Source organism: Coturnix japonica, chromosome 3 (assembly GCF_001577835.2).
Source record: "Coturnix japonica isolate 7356 chromosome 3, Coturnix japonica 2.1, whole genome shotgun sequence".
Classification (NCBI taxonomy): Eukaryota; Metazoa; Chordata; class Aves; order Galliformes; family Phasianidae; genus Coturnix; species Coturnix japonica.
Genome location: NC_029518.1, coordinates 10,493,856 through 10,516,122, shown reverse-complemented (window position 1 = coordinate 10,516,122; position 22,267 = coordinate 10,493,856). Strand labels below are relative to the sequence as shown.

The window sequence follows — 22,267 nt, the reverse complement described above, 5'->3', positions numbered from 1 at the left end:
CATGCTCCAGTCTTCTTCAAATATTTATAGATATGCCTGGTGTTTGAGTCAAGCTGACGTTACTGGTGAAGCAGAAGGATTACAGCAGAGGGAGGAATTACCCTAAATCGGCAGGCATTTTTGTCCATTAACTAACACAAGGCTAAAAGGAGAATTAAGCGTCTGGCAGTCAGGAGCTCGGCTCCACTGCAAGGGAGGTTTCATAGCAATATGCTTCAAGATCAATTACCAAAACAAAGAAAAAGAAAAAAAGGGAAACAAAAACGAAAGACAGCAGTGTGCTGCATAACACTGGGTGCTAAGGAGCCTGCAGAAAAACATTGGAGGTGGAAGGTTTGGTCCTTGGACGTGTGTAATGGCCTGCTGTCTTTGAGGAAGGACATTTCTCCCTCCTCCCGGTCCCACACCCACAGCAGTGCCTGCCTTGCACTGACACAGCTGGTCATGGGGCTGTGTTGTGAAACCTCGCGGGGAGGTGATGGGGAGGAAGGGTTGTGTAACTCAAATGCGTTCCCCAGCCCAATTCACAGCCAAGTCTCATCAATTGGCTGCAGTGGGGAGAATACCTAGAACCGATCTTGCCACCAACACAGCATATTGTCGTCCCACTGCCTAACTGCAGTGCCTCTGTCGTGTTTGGGACAGCTGCACCCCAAAGACCTGGGCAGGGGGTAAGGCAGGAGCTCTTTTTCCAGCCTCACTTCCCTGAATACAGGCAGCTCGACCTTCCCCATATCTGCACATCATGTGGGGCAAAGCATCAGGGAGGTTTCTTACCTGGCACCACCAATGAGCTGGTCCCAGCAGGGCAAAGAGTGAATGCAGTTCTCTCCTGGGGCTGGGGCTGCAGGGCTTCAGTGCTCCTCAGCTGGCAGCAGCTGCACGAGAACTGCTCCCGTGCTAAACCCAAACCTCCTCTGTCAGTCATCGGGTGTAATAAAGTCTCATTAGCAGAAAACAATCCCACTGAGCAGCGCTCCCCTCTGCTATGCCCTCCTTTCAGGCTTCATCCCCTTATCCCACACGCTCTCACTGGGGACAGGGCACTTCCCTTGTTTACAGGTGAGGTGAGCACTGTTGCTAACACGAGCTAACCAACCCATTGGCAAAGTGAGGGGGGATGGGAAGCCCACATGCAGCCCATGCCAAAAGCAGTCTGCTTAACTTAAAGTAGTCCCCGTCCTTCCCTGTAGTCTGCACCAGCTAATGCAGCATCACTCTAGGCCTGCACCAGCACCTGGCATTGTTTAGAAGTGTCTTGGTCACTTTCAGATTTATATCTATTTGATTTTACCTGTATCTCTTTCCCCCTTTGCAGCAGGGCCTGTTGCTTATGGCCACACAACACAAGGAGAAAACAACACTGCTGAGAGAAGCCACAAATCCACCTGATCCCACCCCATCCAGTGCCATGACCTGATACAACCTTATCCATTAATTAATGGGAACCTGTTCCTAACAGCACCTAGACACGCTGTTCCCAGGCTTGCTGTCATCATTGGTGCTGTTCCCTTGAACGCACCGTATGCAGCCCGGCAGGGCCTGCTGGGGGGTGAGGATTTTACATACAGCTGTAGAGATCAGCAGTGGTGACTAACCTTATAAAACACACTTTTTAAAGCGCTGATGATGGAGTAGACACTAATTACGCCTGGGGAGCGCAGTCCCACGGCCACCTTCAGCACACATGACTGCACAAAGCAGGATGTGAAGGACAGCACTGAAGCACAGTCACAGTTAAGTTGTCTTCTGGACAGCTGGTTGTGGTTGGGTAAAACTTAACGAAGATCTGAAAAATGTGATACTAAAATTGTTCGGCAGGACTTTCATGTTTTTAGGTCTGCAAAGCTGAGTTTTCTCCTTATAATTATGGTAGTAAATTGCTGAGAAAGAGAGCAAATGCTTTTGATTGCAGCCATTGTCAGTGCCGTGTACACACTTAAATTTAGTCAGAATCAGGAATCATTCTTTTTGCCTACGTATCAAAACCGTGACCTTCCCTCACCAGCACCACGCAGATTATTCAGTGCAGCATACAGCCCTTGCCAGCAAACTGCAGAGCATCAGGCTGTTCTCACGGGGTGGTGAGGGTGAAGCTGTGCACCCAGGGCACTGCAGCTGTGCCAATGGGTGACTCTAACCCTTAGCTTTTCCACAGCCAGTGTGATATTCACAACAGCCAGGAAAGAATGTTTTCAAAAGATTCAACTCTTCACTTCTGATTGAGTTTTAAATCAGTCTTATTTTTATCCCAGGCTATTTATTCACTGCTGTCATAGCAATTGGGTGCACCGCCATAATAAAAAGTTATTTTGAGGGGCTACTGCTTTTACAGCTGAGATATGCACATTGGCCTTTTCTGTAGTGTTTGCTTTTTAATTAATAACTGGAGCATTGCCAGAAGGAAAAGAGAAGTAGGAACAAGTCCTAGGTAATAAAATCATCAAGGTTATCTTGTTCTTGTTTCACTGCAGCAGTGTAAGAGGGAGAGATGTCAGATGCAGCCAGGCAGCAAGAAAGTGCAGTAGGTTATACAGGAAAGCACCCAGCTGTGTCTTGAATATCTCCAGCAAAGGAGACTCCACGGGCTCTCCAGGCAGCCTGTTGCAGTTCTCCGTCACCCTCACAGGAAAGAAGTTCTTCTGCATGCTCTTATGGAACTTGCTGTGTTGTCGCTTTTGCCCATTCCCTTTGTTCTGTCAGTGCACACCACTGAAAAGAACCCGGCCTGATCCATCTGTCTCCCACCCAGTAGATATTTATAAACAGTGATAAGATTCCCACTCAGTCTTTTCTTCTCACCTTCTTCACCTGGAATATGCCAAGCATAGTCTCTTCACTAGTGAGAAAACTTAGGAACACACGTACTGGAGCAGCTTCAGCTGAACCTCTTTCATTTTGCTTTTATTTTTTTGCAGATACGGTGTTAAGCACCAGTGAACTCCCAGCTGCGGAAACGCTGCCAGTCCTCATATATAACATAGGTCCTGAAACCATCTTGACTTCATGCCTCTCCTTGCTGAGGCTCTGCTGCATGACTTCCCTTGGAGTCTCTCAGAGCCAGCTTGGGTAACCTAACTCCAGTTAAAGCCATTTGTTTTGTGGGACGGGTGCTGACCTCCCAGCTGGCTGTTGTCTGGGCAGCACAAAGGCCTGCCAGTAAGCAGAGGAGACCAAGCCAACACCATGCGCAGGAGGTTTGTCAAGACACTCCCAAAGGCTTGTCAAGGATCTTGCAGCCATGACAGGAGTGACGGTTCACTCAGCCCACAGCCGTGCGGGGCACAGCGGACATTTCACCACCAGGCTGGGACTGGCACGTCCCTAGTGAGATGGAGAAGCTGGGCTGTTCTGAAGCTCCCTCGGGGGCACTCATCAGGCTTGATCCCAAAGGAAGTGCAGGCATCCTCACTGTGCCAGCTCCCTGTGGACCCTGGCAAAGCAGCAGTTACAAGTGGTGGTTTCAGTCCCGTTGTTGTGGCTGGGAAACTCCTGCCCCACACCCATCACCAGACCCCAGGCATCTCCTGTAACTGGTTTCCGTGGTTTTGTGCTCATAAAACCTTTGCTGGAGGCCACAGGCCATTTGCCTTGCCACACTGCTGGGTTGCGTGCACAGTCAGTGCCTGCGCCTCAGGCTCACAGCAGCAAGCAGAGGCCAGCGGTACTGCTGGGGTACAGGATGTGGTCCCAGCGCCCCTCATGGGGCTCCCAGAGCTCAGAGTGGGTCAAGGTGGGGGTGCAGAGCGATCAGAGGTGTCCAGCTGTGTCAGCCCCAAACCCCTCCCCACCTTTGGTGAGGGCAGTTCAGAGAGAGACACGAAGAACATGCTATTTCTTCTGCAGCAGTGTGTACACATACCGGAGTTATCAGAAAGCTCTTATCTTGCTATTGTAGAAATCGCTGATAAAACTTCAGCAACAATAAAAACAAAAAGAAACGGAGGTAAGGGGAAATGAAATAATCCACGCATCTCAGCTTAATACCCAGCCTCATCACTGCAGGTTAATGAAAAATGAAGATATAGGGAAGATAAATGGAAGATGTGCCTAGGGACTGAGATCAGCAGTGTCGTCAGAGTAAATAAAGGGTTTTCTTCTCGCAGCTCTGTGGAGAAATCCCTCTGACACGGATGTGTATAAATAAATGGAACTTCAGACACCAGCGCACAGCACAGATGAGATCTGGCCACGTAGATTAGTAAACCACCATCTCACGTATGAAATCACTGCGGGTTTTGTGCTCGATCCCGTATGCGTTTAACTTTTCCCATGTAAACAGTCTTCCAAAGTTAATGGAGCTGTAGTAATTTGCAATGGCTGGCGATTCAGCCGGAGGGTTTAAGCATTCCTGCCGGCTGACGTTGCAGCACATGAGCTGTAGTAACCCGGCTGCAGGACAGCTTGGAGATGTTCCTGCTCTGGCACAAACAGCCGTGGCCATTGCACCGCGTGGCTGGTGGCGTCACCATGTCCATGGGCAGAGAAATGCAGCTCCGGCCCTGCAGAGGAGCGTGCAGACATGTTGTTGGCCACAGCAATGTAAAGCTCATTCCCTGCTTTCTCTCAGTCTCACTGGGGACGTGCCAATGCTTTCCAGAGACCGTTTCATTACTGCTATGCTGCTTACAGGCGTCTTAATTTAAATTGCATTATAGATGCATTGAGGCAAAATGATCTATCCACAGCCTAAATAATGAACCGGAGTGAAAACATCCTTGGGCTGCGAGAAGCTAGAACAAGCACTAATTGAAATATATAAACTTACATAACATTATTTATAAAAAGGAGCTCGGTTGTCAAAGGCTGGAGCATGGGAATGTTTCTCTGCAGACAAGAATTAATTATGTTGCCTTATATATTTCAGTTACTTTGGTTGCTCATCTCCAAATGCGCCCAAGGACTACTTGGAAGGTATTTATGGTTCCCAGCCACTGATTCTGCATGGTGTTTTTTAACGTAGCACTTGTGCACATCATTGCCTCACAGGATATTGCAGTGTGTGGGGGGGGTAATTAGCTTTATGCACCGTGCTCCTCAGCTTTAAAAGAAATGCAGATTTGCCCTGAGGTTCTGCAGTAGTGAATGTATTTTAGAAGATGCTGGAGGGAGGCCAGGGCTCACCAAGTCACCAGATAGAGGGTGGTGGGGTGGCTGCTACTTCTGGGGCTGCAGCAGAGCTCTGAGGTAGCTGTAATCAAATGCACTCCTGCTGTCACCTCTTATCATGGCTTTGATTAATTTCTGCTTCTACTGCCAGAGAGATGCCATGATGACTCAATGAAGACCCTCACGCATGGCTGGAAGATCCATGGAGTGGCCAACAACAACCCAGAGTGGGGCCAAACATCCTCCAGCAAGCACTCCAACCCAGCTTAGTCAGGTAAATACGGCACCATCCATCACCTTGCTGGTGGGTCAGAGGTTTAGCAGGTGAGCATTTGTGGTGTGAGCATTTAATGACTTTGCTGGGAGCCCCATGAGAAGTGCCAGAGGGGTGGCCTGGCAATGCCTTGCTAGAGGGAAGGCTGCTTCCCACGTGCCACCCCACCATTGCCCAATGGCCATGGCTGGCACTTTGGGGCCAGGAAGACAGGTTCCCCGGGCCCTGCCTCTGTGTTTCTGGTCTGTCTTCTCATGGCTGCCATTGCTTTTCATCATGGGGAAACCTGCTTGTTGTGTGCTCTGTTGCAAGACAGGAAATGTGCCGCTCATTACACAAATGCACTGTACAATTTACAATACATTTCCTGGTAATGCTGTATTTGGCCGGGGCTGCCAGCTGGCTGGAAAGCACAGAAATATGGCAAAGAAATGACATACAATCAAACTCAAAGGACTGTTTCCTTTGGGGCTCTGCTTGGAGCTGTAGCTTTGGGGTTTGTGCTGTGATGGCTAATTTTCTCCCCAACCACATTTGCAAGATGTTGCTCCTGAAGGGTCCAAGATGCTTGCCAGCATCCAAAAATGCCATTTATTCAATTATCTGGGTTTACATATTCTCCAGAATTATCTCCTGATGAAAGCTAGACGCTGAGTGCTGCAGTTTCAGCACGGCTGGCTGCTAAGTGAATTAAAACACAAACTCTGAGTTACTTGCACTCCAAGGAGGTAAGAGATGTGGAAATGCCTTTAAAGGACAGAAATGTTTTTCTTTTATTAACTCAAAGCTTGCTTTGTGAGGCCTTTCTGATGATAAGACTCTGACTGGCGACTGTTAACTATCTAGGAGGGTGAATGGTGGGTGTTATTGTACTACAGTACCTCTGCTTATGATTGCAAAGATAAGCAGAAGCAGGACGAGCAGTCTTCTTCAGACATTTTTATTGGCGTCGCGGACAGGATGCCCGCTGTGAGAGTGTTGTCCTCCCAGATATAGTCTGAAACTTTTCTGTGTGCACCTCCTGGAGTTGCAAGGAGTGACAGTTTTGGTAACTTCAATGTGAGCACCTCTCTAGGAAGATCGCTCCATATTCTGAAACTGTACTGCTTAAGTGTTTACCTCTTGGGGATGTATGAATTAATTTTGACTATTTGCTTTTGTTTTATGTGTGTGTGCCTCCTTGGGAAGACTATTTTACATTTTGTGGTTTAAGTATCTAGTAATGTATTTTGGAATTTGAAAGTTTTGTGTGTGCGCCTCTTGGGGAAGTGAGGAAGTAATTTTTTGACGTTTGTGCCTCTCTAAGAAGTTTATTCCTTTTTGAGAAAACTTAATGTATTCTGTAACTCTTGAAGCTTGAAGTTTTTCTGGCCTAACAGGGTAGCCAGGAGCAATTTAGGTGTTTACACTTTCTTTGTAAGTGTTGATTGGGCTTCTTGGTCTTTTGTGAAAGCCTGTGGCTTTTTCCAGTAAATCTGAGCCAGAGGAAGTAAGGCTCGCAGCAACCACCCTTGCTCCTAGGCCACCTAGTCTGAAACTTAATGGAATGGAAAAGGTCTCATTGCCATTAAGAACAGATAGGCGAAATATTGATCATAAACGTAATCGTCTCTGGACACTGGGCTTGCAAAAGGGTGTTCCACGAGATTTGATGAATGGATTACCCACAGTCAGGCTAGAGAAATTAGTTAACTGGTGGCCAGAACAAAAGCTCAAGGAAAGCTGATGCTTTCGCCCCCTCCCCCAGATGAGTGGGAGGTGGGGGGGGGAAGGCAGTGAAGGGTGGATGTATTAGAAAGCTCACAACAAAAGCAGATCCTCGATTTCTGTGAGTCACGATTCAGTTGCTGATAAGCTAGGGAAACACTTATCTCCCTGGCCCGCCTGTGTCAATTGACTCAGCCAACCTGAGGACAATTTCCCTAACCTTAATGAAATCCCTTAACAAATATCCTTGGAAGGCTAAGGACACCCCGAAAAAAAAAAAAAAAAAAAAAAAAAAGGAATGTAAAATATACTCTTCGATGGATTGTTCCCTCATTTTTAATTGTATTAACAAAGCCCCAAAAGGGCAAGTTGTTGTCTTGTTGTATGTTACAGAAGATCCCCATGGGACCTTCACTGAACAGAATGGCTCATAGCTGACTTTAACCATTTGTGTTTTGTGACAGAAAAATTGCAGATGTGATCTTGCTAGAATACTGATATAACTCTTTGTTACATATTTTGGTTGCAATAGTATTATGCTTTTGTTTGTTGCAGCTGTGGGTTGTGACTGATATCAGTCCTTGGATCTGTTACACTTCACAATTGCGTTCAGAGTTTTTGCAGGTCATCCTGGGTTACTGGTACTCCCTGCACAGCGACACCATTCCTTCTGACCCCTTATTTCACCCCTTTTTTTTTTCCAAACTGACTGTGATTTGCATGTAGCTCCTCCACGGTGCTTCCAAATTCCTAACAAAGTGGGAAATGAGCCAAGGGACCCATCTGATATCTGATAGATGCTGACACAAAAGCAATCTGTCATAAAGCCCTTTGCACTGATGCGATTCAGTGTCACATCGGTCCAGGAGCCTGGCCTCCCTGTTTGCTGAAGAGCACACTGAGCACTGGGATTTTGACAGCCCTGGTTCCACAGCAATGAGCTGTCATCTATTTTTCCAGATACAAACCACATGAAAAGTGCCGCAAACAGTCAGTCATCAGTGGCTGCTGCAAAGGACTCTGTGCTTCTCTGGCTAGGCTGTCTTAAAAAGGCACTGTCTGTACCCAGCACTGACTGAGCGCCTTTCTGTAAATATTTGGAATAAATGAATATTTGGAATAAATGAGCCATTCAGATTCCCCAGAAGGGGAAGAAAACATTTCCACCACCAATGTGGAGCAAGATGAGTCATCAGGTGAAGCTTCTCAGAGACCTCCACGTCCACAGATGTTTGGTCAATACATCCATGAAGAAGCACACTCAGACAGATGGCATGTGATTTATTTTATCGATAGGTAACAAAGGAGATAAAGGACCGATGTACAGAAATGAAAAGCTCTCAAAATGCCCAGAAGAACATTCTATGGATTAAGCAGTTCTGGGAATACGTGGGCTGAGAAGAAAGAAAATTGCACAGTGAGGAACCTTTTTTGCAAGCAGATAGCGAATGCAAACCTTGCACATTGTGCAATGCGTGATTTAAGGTGACGGCACTGGGAGATAATCTGGGGAGCACCAGATTGTAAACAAGTGGCAACTTGGAGGAATTCCCAGAAAACAAGTGATTGACTGAATAAACTGCAATGCACATTAGAGATGCAAAAGGTGACATCAAAGGAAGAGTGAGATGAAGGTTACGACAACACACAGCTGCCATTCACTAATTACAGGCCGCAGAAAGCAGCAAGTGTGGGGATGAGATGCATCTCTGGACGTGTGCAGCTGAGGTCATCATATGTGGTGCCAGAGGTGCAGTCACAGCCCCATCCCACCCTTGTTTGCCGTGGTGTGAATCCACCATGACTTATGGGACACATCACCTGTGTCAGTAGGAAAGCACCAGTACAGACAGGCCTGACTGACTGCTCCGGGCAGTGACAATGCTGATTTCATTCATAGCGAGGTGGAAGGTTTCCTGGATAAATACATCCAGGGCTTTGTATGGCTGGAAACCACCTTCCCCCAACCACTGAGCGTGTTGTGGAGGGCAGGAGTGGTAGTCACAGGGCAGAAAGCAGGGCTGGTGGCCAGCTTTCACTGCCACCACTGCAAAGATAACAGAAACACAGAATTACTTGAATTGGAAAGGACTTCATCCTTGCATCCCCAGCTTGTACTGATGGCAGGGGTTGCCGTGATCCAGGTGCAAGACAACCTTGCACTTGGCTTTGGATCAGTGATAGCAGGTAAGGTCCATGCATTCCAACAACAAGCCAAGGGTACTCTAGTCCTTCACTCAAGGAAGCACAGCAGAGCTGCATCCGAGGCCTCTTCTCCTCCACCACTCTCAGCTGAGAGCAGGCACAGTCCTGCTCAAGGGGGAAATCTGTTCTCCTCGCTCAGTCTAAGAAAGCACAGCATCCTCTGCCTGCCCATGTCAAAGCCTGTGAAGCAGAAACGATTTTACTGTCCAGTGACTGCAGTGTCCTTACCAAGGGTTGAGCAGTGTGGGCCCAAAAATATTAAGCTTATATTCCTAGTTTTTGCCTGGTAGTTTACTAAGAGCCACCAAGAAGGAAACGAGGAGGATTCAATTTAAACATCTCACCACTACTAGGAAAGTGTCCCATAACCCCCATCTTTTTTTGCCCCAGCCTCCCTTGCCTTGCCTGCTCAGCCATTTCACGTATTTATTATTCTTCATATGAAATAATACTTCCTGACATCCATTCCCAGTTTGTTTCTCTTTAATTTCCATTTATAGCATATTTTCCTATCCTCCGACCATGTTAGAATAAAACAATAAGTATGTTTGACACGGTGCAAGTTACTTAAGATCACGATCCTTCCCTGACCTTGAGGTTGTTTTTTTTTTTAACATGTGCTAAAATGCGGAAAAATAATGAAATGAACATTGAGAGGAGGCAAGTGGAAAGCCAAGAGAATCAGCAGCCACTCAGCATTTCACATCCCTGATTATTCACCGACTGGTGTGAGGACCAGGCTCAGCAGCCCCCATCCTGTTCCACTCTGACAAGTATCAGCTGCAGCCAGATGGGGGAAAGTGAAGAGCTGGGGCTGCATGTTCCTTCCAGATAGAGGGGAGAACCGGGTGGCTGTAAGAGCTGGGCAGAAGCATGGGAAAGCAAATGTTAATTCCGAGTGTGGTGATACAAACTGGCTTGGGTGATGCTTTACCTCCTGACCAGGCAGATGGGAAAAGGTGCCCTTTCCTTGCTTTGAAAAGAGAGCGTGTGCTTCCAAGTATAACCTGGCAACTCTACAAGCCAGAAAAACCACGTGGAGAATCAGTGAGGAGCACTTTAGTTACGGCATCTCTGTCTTAGTACAGACAGCCAATGTAATTTTTGCTCAGGAAAAGGTTGCTTATGAAACTAAGGAAGAAGCAGTGTAGCCTCCAACCCAATGTGCTAGCATGCCTTCCTGTAAGTAACAAGAGCAACACACCAGGGTCGTGCTCCATCGCTATTCTATGGACTACCAGGCAGTTCTCAGTAGGAACCATCATGCTCCATGCGGCTCCTCCACATCATCCTGCACAGGGAAGGCAGTAATTATGGTTATTGCTCCTGTTGTGGCAAAGTGGACAACCCCTGAACCAAAACATGTGAAGCAAAACACCTCAGCTCAGTCCTGCCTGGCTGCAGTTCTGTGTTATGGCCAGGAAGAGAGGCAAGTTCCCACAGCCAAAAAAAGCCACAGCTCAGTTCCAGTCACGGTGCTCTGTATGTATCTTATCTGCTTTTGGATGTTTTCTTCACACAACTATTTTATCAACAGAGCTTTATAATCTGCACATTTCCCAAGAGCATTTTCCTTCTGAGGATTCCTAGCTGAGCACACCCACACTACAAACTCTGGGCTTAGCCTGGGAGTTTGCAAGGTCAAGACAAACATCATGGCAAAGAGCAGCCAAGTTAAACTGCGCACTGACAAAGCGCTGGCCTCTCAAACACATCACGCAGCACATGCCAGGGCTGTGCCACATAAGGTTCAGGAGCCAGAAGGTTAAGAGGGGCAGCCAGCCTTCAGGGAAGCAGGTTGGAATTGGCTTTGGAAGCTTGTCACTACATCAGGCTTTTGGGAAACCAGTGTCACCTTGTGATGGCCAAGAGATGCTCCCGTGGCTGTCCCATGGCTCTCTGTGGCATGGGGTGAGTATTCATCAGCAGCCCTGCAGGGCCAGCTCACATGCTTGGGAACCAGTTACTTAATCCTCAGCAGCACAAAGACTTGTGATTAGAAAAAAGTGTGTTTGTGACCCTTCTCCCTCAACTCTCTGCACTTCATCTCTTGTGCTCCAAGCTCTGGGCAGGCAGAGTTTGCGTAGGTAGATCTGTCCTACATAGCCCATGGTTTGGAAGGATAAACACAAATCCCCCCAGTCTGTCTCTTCCTTCTGCTCATTTCTCCCCTGCCACAATTGGCCAATTTACCTTTGCTGTTCTCCCAGAGCAGCATTTACAGCATCTGGAAGAGTAAGAAACTGATGGGTAGGAAAAAAAAAGAAAGAGAAAAGCTACTCTAAACTGGAAGGGATGATTATGCAGAGCTTTATATAAGCAACATCACTGCTGCCTTAAAGAACAGGCCTGGAGGAGGGGCTGCAGAGAGCTTCCCAGCTGAACTTTACCCATGCTTTGTTCTGAATGTGTTGTACAGCTATCACCCATACTTAACAATCATTACCTATTTCTTAACAGGAACAGGCACTATGAATAAGTACCGAGGTCGTTTGTGTTTTTTGAGTTGCCATCTCTTTATTCTCTGTGAGTCAGGTGGTCTGAGTCAATGCAGTCATGCTCTCCTCTATTTCTGAGAGTTTCTTCAGCATCTGGTTCACCTTGGCCTCATCAAACTCCAGACAGAGAAACTCAGATTCCTACAAAACAAAATTGCAAAAACAGGAGTTGAGAAAGGTGATAATTTTTCAAGCATAGAACAGAATAAGAATAGTGTATTCCTGCCCATTTATATCCTGTATCTCCTTTACTCCTGGTGAGGAGGAGGTTTTCTACCTCCCAAAGGTTTGCAACCAACATACCAAGTAGGAGCAGTACACGCTGGAGGCCAACCTGCTGCTGCCAAGCAGGACACGCATTAGCTGATGACATACATCTCTAGCACCAATTTAAACTCACAAGTTAAGCAGCAGCACTGATTTGTTACTCTCTGACAGGTGTGGGGTGTAGTAAAGGAGCTACAAGGGATCTTATCAAAGGCTCAGAAAATAAAGCATATGTACATAGAAATTCTAATCATGTGCTACTCATTAGTAAATACAAATGTGAAAAGGCCTCCTGACATCTCCAGGCCTTTGGTGTTATCCACTGGTTTGCCTACAGTCACTAAGCATTTCCTATGGTGATTCCACCAGAGGAAACGTTTGAGGCCACAGGGAATGTGACTGCATAGCAAAGGCCACCCCAGGTGAAGCACTATCAGTGGCAGAGGAACACACTGGAAGTATCTGAAATGAAAGTGCAAGCAGCAAATACGAAAGGATGTTTCCTTAAGAGAAACTGGGATAGTTGTAGCACCCAGAAGAGCTGATGGCACACAGAATTCCTGTACGTAACACAGATGCTGCAGGAGAGCAGCTGCACATCCCATGTGGTTCCGAGCACACTCAATTGCTGTCATTAATTCAAAATGAGTTTCTTCGTCTGACAAAACCACTCCAACTTCATTTGCGTTGGCAGAACAAACAGTTTATATGCACGGATAAAGTCAGCAGACAGATGCAAATTACAAACATCCATTTTTACAACTGAAGCTCTCACTAAATTTCAATATCAAGTATGCTATTGGAAACTCACTCTAGGCTGTTCTTCTCAACTATTCACCCCTATAATATTACTCAGTACAGTCCACCAGCGTTTCATTAAATGACCGGGGACAACATTTGGGATGAATAACAATGAAGACAGGACATGGATGCAACGGCTTTCATACTTTCTTGCCTTTGACAATGGCTGTTGTCATGTCCTCAGTGCTACAGCCCCCATAGAAAATATAGAGGATGGCACATAATGACAGCTGGAGAGCATGCATAACAAATGTTTGGTGAGGGATTCTACAGCTTACCTTTATCTGGCAGTGAGCTTCCTTGTAGATTCCTGTCTGATTAAGGATTATTAAAAACAGAGCTCACACCTGCCTGAAGATGTGTTTGTAAACTTAGGAGACTGCATGAGAAAGCCAAATGAAACCCTGAAACATCTCCCTGTACGCTCCTTGAGTAGGAAGCAATGGCAAAGTACCATCTCAAGCCACCAGTCAGTTAACAACCTGGGGCTCTTGGAGGCATCAGACTGAAACCACATCACATTCCCATGCTGGAGTGAATCACTCTTACTGACATGACCAGAACAGAGCAGACCTTTTAGGAAGGACTGACGGCACCACATGCAGCCCCGGGTGACAGCCCCCAGCAGGATGAATCCGACGCCAGACTACGCTGAAAAGTCGGGCTTTCCGGTCACAACTGCGTACCTCAGGTCATGTGAGCCTTCATTCCCAAGCAGATTTCCCCAAGGCAAAGTCTGCCCATGCAACCCTTAAGATCTGCATCAGCTGCTTTTACAGCTTAATCACAAGGTGAGTGTGAGCAGAACCAAGCACCCCATTCTGGTGGAGGTGGTTTTGCATGAGCCTAAGGCATAAGTCAGTTTTTTTCCCCACTTCAGGTTGTGTCAGTTAAAAGAGAAGTAAACTGAGCAAAAGCACACTCCTGCATTACACTAAGACTGTGCATGCCACCTTATGCAAGCCAAAGAGTGCTGGTAAAGCACACTTTTGTCTATAAAGCAGCTAACAGTTGGCTATAAGTATAGGACTATAGCTGTGTAATTACCACATTCTCTGCCCATATACCCCTCCTCCCATTTCCATCCTGAGCCTGAGCTATAAAAAGGAGCTGCAAAACTAACATGCCCAGAACATGCCCTTCCCCAGCCATGAATCAGGTCTGCCAGGTTGGTCTGTTTGTTTCAGTAACAGAGAGTAGCAAAAATATTTACACAAGAGAACATCTTTGTCAACACCAGCGTTCTTGCTTCTATTGCTAGAATAACACTCAGAAGCACAACTGCCTCTCACCTCAAAAAAGCCTTATTTTGAGAAAGCCAATTCTCAAGCATTAAAAACTTTGCATATATATATTAATATATATGTATGTGTGTATATATATATATATATATATACAGCTGTTCTCCACTGCATCATTGACACACTCATCAAAAAGGATTCCATTAACTTCCACTCTTCTATTGCTTCATGTTGAAGCATTTGAGCATTTGATTTAGCTTAGATGCCCAGATCCTGGCCCTGACCAACCTGACCCAGCTGTGGTGCTCTGAAAGTAATGCCTCCTGTTTTATTTTGCTGGCCCACACCATCAGAGCTGGATGTTGGTGGGATGGCAGTGCTGATTGAACCTTCTCATCAATATCCCATTATGTTTTGTTGCGGTGTTGTTATGCCCCTTGCTAGGGAGGGAATGTTATCTTTATTATCAGTTTGATATTGTGGTAATTAAAGTGCCTTATTTCTGAAGGCTTTTTTCTTAACTTAAAGGATTGTGGAAGCCACACCTCCAGTGCAATTGAAGATCTTGAGACCACCAGTAAGTGACAAGAGCTTAGAAGTGTGGCCTTTCTGGGGGGCTGAAGGCCAACTGTTCAGCAATAGATGACTGAAATCAAAAGTAACTCACTTCTCCATCAGATATATGGAAGACTGAATCAAAGAAATTCCTGACATAACACTTCCTATAGAAACCAATCTTGCTGCTTTCCACAGACCTCTTAGTTCCTCAGGGCTAAGCAATAAATAACAAGTTCTTTACTTCCACGTGGCACTTCTCCTTACGGATCACTGCATACTCTGCAGCCAAGCAAATCTCCTACCTCCTCTGTTAACAAGGAAAAACACCACACAGACATTACATAAGTAATTAAGTGCATTATTGGTAAATAAAGACTCTGAAGTCACGATGGTCAAACTTCTAAGCATTTTACATTAGCTTGGAGAGGAAGAACAGCAAAAAGAATTTCCTACTGCACTGCCACATGGCAACAAACCATCCCTCATAAACAAATCTCAATGAAGTCATCTCAGAATCACCTGTACTACTGTTATTTGCTTCCAGACTCCTCTACCAAGAGGCCTCTCCTTGACACCCAATGCACACAATGTAAATGTGACTCATCCTGGCACTGAGGGTCTGGATGCTTACAAGATAGTGGGTTTACTTCTGCTCTGGATGCCATGTTGTCTCTTCCATGCAAGCATCTGTGGTACCTGTTATATGAGTGTCCCAGAATAAGTGGCAGAAGAGGGAGCCAGAAATGACCCGCATTATAATTCAGGCTACAGCAATATAAAAGATAATGCATGAGTTACCTTGACAGTGTTCTAGAAAGTACGAAGAGATGACCCAAAAAGAAGGGAAATATTGGGTTTGAGCTTATTTTTCTTCTGTAAGAATCAAAGTGACAGCACACTGAACTGGGTGATTCATGCTAAGAGGAAATATTGATTGTCAGATGTTTATGAGAGTGATTTACTCCTGCTGCTTAGATTCTCAGATCAGAAAAATGTGGGGAATGGAAGAAGAACCAAACCTGTGCTGCCACGAGCCGAGCTAGCATGATAAAATAGGAGAAGCTGCAACAAAGCTGCCATCACTTTCCATCAACAGAGATCCTATGGCAAACTTTGGAAGTTATTTTCAGATCATTAATGTAGGTAATTCCAGACAAATTGGAACCCACTGACTTTATAGAACCATGTCTGACAGTACTAAATTCACTACTTTTAATCAGGTTCAGAACTACTTTTGCAACAAAACCGTAACTACGGCCTTCAAAAACACTGTGGTAAAGTGTAATTCTTGTCCATGATCCTGCATAAAATAATGCAGAAATACTTATTGCCGTACCAATCTAATTCCTTTGTGTGATTTTGGTGCTATATGAACCAAGGATCTCTTCAGCTAATGACTATTACATCAACTAAGAAAAAAAAGAAGTTTAACGCCATGCAGATTCCTCTTTAATTCTTTTAATGTAAGATCAAGCCTGTAATACCACGGATTAAATAGAAAGCATTGCAGCAATTGGAATAATCCCAGGCGCTAAGACCAGTTCTCTGATACTGCACAGCAAATATGACGTCATTGCTCAAATGTTAGCAACCTACTGAAATATTCCAGTCAGCATTTTGAACCCTAAATGAAAGATGGTTATTTATGGATGCAGAGAGACACACAGTTTTACCCTGCTGGTGCTTGTGCCTTTTGGAGGCACAGATTTCTTATTAGAAAGTGTTAGGGGAAAAAAATACCAGTGAAACTAATTGGAAGGAAGCTTACTCTGAAGATCTTTTATATTTCAGGTCATAAAGAATTACTAAAATACAGCTTAATTCCTTGATGCAAGGTGTGTATCTTCACATATGGCTGTGCTGTTTTCAAACTGGTGATGCTACCCCATTATTTTACCCGTAAGCCTTCCAACTTCCTCTCTCTCTTTTTTTCAGTCCCTTTGATTTGTGCCTGCTTCATTTCCTGAACCTCATGCAATGCCCACATCCCTTTCCCAGAGCATCATCCTGCCATGTGCTCTCCCCACACAAACTCTTCCAAGTGCTGCTTACATACACTTCCACCTACAAACATGATACCACCGTGTATAAATACAGTCTGACACAGTCAAACTGTCTGTGTCTCACAGTTAATTATCCCGCATTTGTGATTAGCAATCTCACGTTTCATCTCAGCGCTGAGGGAGCACTCAGTCACAAGCATGGTGTTCCAGATACTGCTATGACACTGCACATTCATTATTGACTCCAAGGAGCTGAAACCCTCTGTTGTTTTACAGAAAATGCACCACAGACATCTTTTCTAAGAGCACAACACAACAGTCTCGATGTGTTGTAGTAATGTGAATGATAATCCAATTCTTACAGCACCTTGCTGGGGAGGGAAGGGAAAGGTTATACAAGTCCTTGCTCTGCTGGTGCTAATCTAATTTGCACAGAAATGTATCTGTTTGGGTTGTCAAAATGCAAATTTAATTCTCATTTCCAGATGACTTCCTGAAATGTTATACCTGCAACTTTTTATTTGGGCATATCTGATCAATGGTTTCTTGCCTACCTGGTTCCTCTGTTAGCCTTGTACAACACGCTGATGTAGTTGCGAAGATGACCGCAAAAAAATGCCTTTCTAAACATGCCGAGGCCATTGGCTGCCATGGGAGGTAGAAAGGATGGAAATCCTTTCATCTGTCCCTCACTGGCCGGTGTCTTATGTCTAAATGTATGGAACGTGCATGGCACTGCAGCCTCCTGCCTGCTGAGAGTTCAGGTCTAACTATGGCAAGGTCACTCTGACTGCATGACACAGAAACAGGGTCAGATAAAAAAACTGCCAGGAAAGCCCTTCAGCTGAGTCTCAAAGTTCAGAATGGACCCCTTGATCAGGTTTAACAAAAGCAAGCATAGAGTCTTACATCTAGGGTGGAATAATTGCATGCACCAGTACAGGCTGGGGGATGACCTGCTGGAGAGGAGCTCTGCTGAGAGGGACCGAGATGATCCTCCCCCTCTACTCTGCCCTGGTGAGGCTTCATCTGGAATATTGTGTCCAGTTCTGGGCTCCCCAGTACAAAAAAGACAGGGATCTCTTGGAAAGAGTCCAGCGGAGGGCCACTAAGATGGTGTAGGGCCTGGAGCATCTCCCCTATGAAGAAAGGCAAAGTGAGCTGGGATGTAAAGCATGTCACTACTGCTCTCTGGTTTTGCCAAATCAAAGTATCTTTGAAAGCAAGAGCTGAAAACAAGGCTCTTTCAAGCCCTGCAACAATAAGTGTGGGATAGTTAACCTTCAACAGGGCGTTCTTCTGCTGCTGCCTGACTGGCTTGAGATAAATAGGTGTGACAGCACACAAAATAAATTACCACACCTCCTGAGTACACTGACACTTCCTTGTTAACATCAGTATACAGCCCTGGGAGGGTCTCCAGCCCAGATATTATGCAGAAGAGAAGGCAAACAAAATCACCAGTTAAGAACTACATTTGTCTCCTAACTCCTCTTTACACAAATCTCATTTCAGTAGGCAAGCTTAAAAAACGTCTACAGAGCATTTAGGTAAAGTCTGTGGTCAGTTTTGGAAGTCCCTGGTCTAACACCTTTTTAGGAGACGGTACGTACATAAAAGCTTTATGAGGAATCAAGTTCATTCTGTAACAAACGTGTCTGCCAGTCCCCAGTCATCTGAAAAGTGTGAATTAGATTGAAAACTCTTGGAGTCTCACACTGTCCCTCCATTTGAAAAGGGCTTTTCAGGGATCCTATGTAATTCCAGTGCCTGTCATAAGATGAAATCTTAAAGGAAAACATAATGAATTTTATGTTTAACATTGGTATTCACCTTTCTCCATCTGAATGCCCTAGAGCATACTTACAGGTACCTGGCAGGGCTTAAGAGGTTTTAAAAGGAAAAGCAATATAGCAACATCCATACATTTCACCAAACTGTACAGAGAAGCGTTAGAGACAGCTCTAAAAATAAAGCCTTATTAAATTCCTTTTGTACCACCGTGACATTTGAATCAATACATGTATTTAAGAACTACAGAAACACACTCTGTTTCTGGCAGAGCATCAGCTTCTCGTCTTACTTCCCAAAGCCATTTCCCTGCAGCTCATCCCAGCTGCCCCTCCTGGGAGCTCCCGCTCTGCCAGTGCTCACAAGGGTACCAAAGAACACAGAGCTCCATCGCAGTGTGTGTGAGCTGTGCTGTGTCAGCTCTCCTCTAACAACACAGCTCTCAGCAGCACCGCTGCAAGGTTATGTGCTTTCACTGGGAAGAAGTGCCCTGTAGGGGACCTTAAACATCCCTCCTCACCTAGGATCACTGTCTTTCTGTGCTGATCTATATTCTTTTTCTTACACTGTATTTTTGTTTTTTTGTTTTAAAGCTGAAATACCCATCTCCATCTTTCTTGATGTGTGTTTCTGCTCCAGGTGTACCTTTAAGGTTTTGTCGTCTCCCTTAATTGCAACTGAAATGTATTATTCTCATAAAAGAGGAGGAAAACAGGACTGAGCAGTGAGAGCTGCCTTCATACAAACTATATACATGCAATCTAAGTAATCTGCATTTAGAAACAGCCACGTTATCAAAGAATACAGCCAGAAGTTCAGTAAAGGAGCTAACCTTTAAGAGGACCCTGGCACACTCTGGCTGTGAGCACAACCAGCTTGCATAATTACCAGGCTGGTAGCATCCCCCAAACCAGATATCTCCTGTTCCCTCACAGCTCTTTAATGTTTTAGTTTATCCATATTATATAAAGGCCTCAACTACCCATTAATGCCCTCCTTAAAAGTATTACACTGAGAATTAAAGCTGGCTGGAAATGAACAGTCTCAGACAGCTCAAGTGGCTGTATTTTCCAGGGCACCAGATGATGCCGACTCCTACCGGAATGAGCATTTAAGAATGAGATGTGTTGAAAACCTTCTTTTCTGTCCCCTTCTGAGTCATGCTTGCTGGCACTGTAATCTAAGAGGTACCTAGCTCTGTTGAAATAGAAGAACTGATGAGGGAAGTGCAGAGCACAGTGACAAAACACAAAAATACAGAGCTCAAACAAAAATCACAGAATCACAGGATGATTTGGGTTGGAAGGGACCCTAAAGCCCACCCAGCCCCAACTCCTGCTGTGGGCAGGGCTGCCCCCCACCAGCTTAGGCTGCCCAGGGCCCATCTAACCTGGCCTCCAGGGATGGGGCATCGCAGCTCTGGGCAGCAGTGCCAGGGCCTCACCAACCTCTGAGTGAAGAATTTCTTCCTAACATCTAACCTAGATCTCCTGTCCTGCACACTTCACAAATGGTTATTTAAGGCCACGCAACGCCTTTGTTCCCTGAGCAGCAAGGAGCTGAGTCCCCCAGAAGTCCCCTCCCAGCTGGATTCCTGTACCTGTACCTTGGGGATTGGCCTGACATGGCTAAAATAAATACATCCATGTCCAAGAAATATGAAAAAGTTGTTTTTTTCAAGGGCCTCTTCACTAACATCCATCCCCGCTGTGTTTATAGCAACACAGAGATGCCAGGCATTAATTTCCTCCAGGGTACATGACTACCTATAGGGGAAGAACACGAAGGCAGACCCAGCAGATGCTGGTACATGCAGCAGTGGCACCTGCATCACAGCCCAACAAAACATGGAGCCTCTGTCACAGCACACTGTGAGTCACACAGACCCAGGATGACACACAAATGGGCCACTAAATGGAGAGTGAACCATCGCTCTAATTAGGACAGAAGGGCTCATCTGAAAGCACAAAAACCATGGGCTTGAAAACAAGCCTGCAGTTCAGCTGTTTTTTTGGGGGTTTTTTTTGTGATCCTTCTTAAAATACACAGCATATACACTTAGGCCAAAGAGGCTTTTTTTGTTCATTTGTTTTTGGTGTTTTCAGGACATCTATCTACACTCTTTCCAATGGTCTGAAAATAGACTTTATGAGGACAAGAGGGACTACTCAGGAGTTCTGTTGCCACTGCAAACACGAATACTCAGTGGGACCAAAATAATGGCACTTGCTTCTCTTTAATGCATGAACTTACCGGTGAAAAATAAGCCAAAGTGGGAAAAGAGTGGCTTTCTTTCATTTTTTATAATCACTCTGTTTTTTCCTGGTTACTTTTAGAATGCAAAGCACTCTCTTTTCATTCAGCAGGGGAAGCCTCCCACGAGAAGCAGCACAGCCCCATGTTCAGTGGGACGGACGTCGCACTCAGATTTATCACTGCAACAGCAGCTCCTGCTGAGCATGGCTCAGAGCCCACTAAGGTTAGTGGGAATCAGCGCTGCTTCGGTGACCTTTGGTTCCAACGCACTGAAACAGCGGCATCATGTGCAGGGCAGGCAATACTGACAGAACAGAGCTGAAAAAGTGCACAAGCTGCAGACTTGCCATTTGCTTTCCTTTTTTTTTTTTTTTTTTCCCTTTAAACACAGAGTGTGTGCTTGCTAATATTTGCTGCATGATGCTCAACCCATCTCTTCTTTCCCTGTGTGAGAGGAAAAGCAAAGGCTCACGATGAAAGCTGAAGCTGCAGCTCCGGCCCCACAGAGCTCAGCGTGGGAGGACACTTGTGCCTGCGCAGAATCCCACTGAAGTCAAGCAGCCCAAGGCTCTGCCCACACAGCTCCCTTTGCTCAGCTAATATTACAACTCTGCTTTATTGATGCTGCAATTTCCACATTCATCTCTATGAAGAGAATGCGGAAAGGGCTAAAATATGAAACCTGCATTACAGTCACATTGCTGCATCTTTCTGAAAGAGCCATCAGGAGAGCTCATGACGCTGGTTCTCAACACATTCACAAAACCAGCCCTGCCACAAGGGCTGTTTTGATGCCCAGCACTTCATAGCCTTCTTGACAGGCATTACGTGGAACCACCTTTTTTTAGAAAGAGAAAAGATTCAGAGGAAAGTTATCTAATTTTGGTTGACCTCTCCTTCTCAACTCAAGGGCAAGTGGTGCAGAAGCAGGAATCATTTCCATAACTGAATTGCAGAGCAGCCATTTAACAATTAATGTGTGAACCACTCGGCATATGGAAACTGAATGTAAAAATAAGCACGTGGGAATTGGAGATGCTCCCACATAAAGAAAGGCTACAGCTCCTCCATGCCAGATATTTAACTGGCTATTTCTTCCTTTTCTCCCTGCGAACAAGGGAAGGAGAGGGCTGTGTGTTATAAAAGAACATAGCCAGCTCTCCAGAAGAAAATGGAGATGATATGAATGACTCATTGAGCTTCCTGTGCCTTTGATGCATGGCAGAATTCTCTCTTCTTTTTACCCGCAGCAGCAACCTTACTTTTCAGTCGACACTCGTGGTTTGGACATTGGCACATAGCTGAGGCACGGCACACATGTTTCTCAATGGCAGAAGATCCGTAACGCCGCAGCCTTGTTCTCCTGCATCAACAGAACCTCAGTTCATAACCAGTTCCCCTGGCAGACGTAAGGTCATCGCTCTTGCTTTAGAGCTGCAAGGAAAAGGGCACATCCCACATCCTCCCCATTTCTGTGAGAGCTGTAATACAAAATCTACAGTCGCTCCCGCTCTAAGAAAACAGGAAGAAGAGGAGGATGGGCAATAGTGAGCGCTG

General features: G+C 45.6%; 1 protein-coding gene and 1 long non-coding RNA gene across 3 annotated transcripts in view; one reads left to right on the top strand and one right to left on the bottom strand.

Annotated features, from left to right (window-relative positions):
- The first annotated feature begins 134 nt into the window (after positions 1-134).
- LOC107310875 lies at positions 135-11,559 on the top strand. The gene is made up of 2 exons (XR_004306834.1): positions 135-5,383; positions 7,941-11,559. It is a non-coding gene; the product is annotated as an uncharacterized LOC107310875 (long non-coding RNA).
- Positions 9,875-22,267, bottom strand: part of COMMD1 (copper metabolism domain containing 1) — a 55,576-nt gene continuing 43,183 nt past the window's right edge. The window contains exon 3 of one of the 2 annotated variants that reach the window (XM_015856917.2): positions 9,875-11,934. In XM_015856917.2, coding sequence (XP_015712403.1) covers positions 11,827-11,934 — 108 coding nt within the window. In that variant the 3' untranslated portion in view covers positions 9,875-11,826. The remainder of the gene's footprint in view (positions 11,935-22,267) is intronic. The other variant, XM_032443935.1, reaches the window with a different exon arrangement.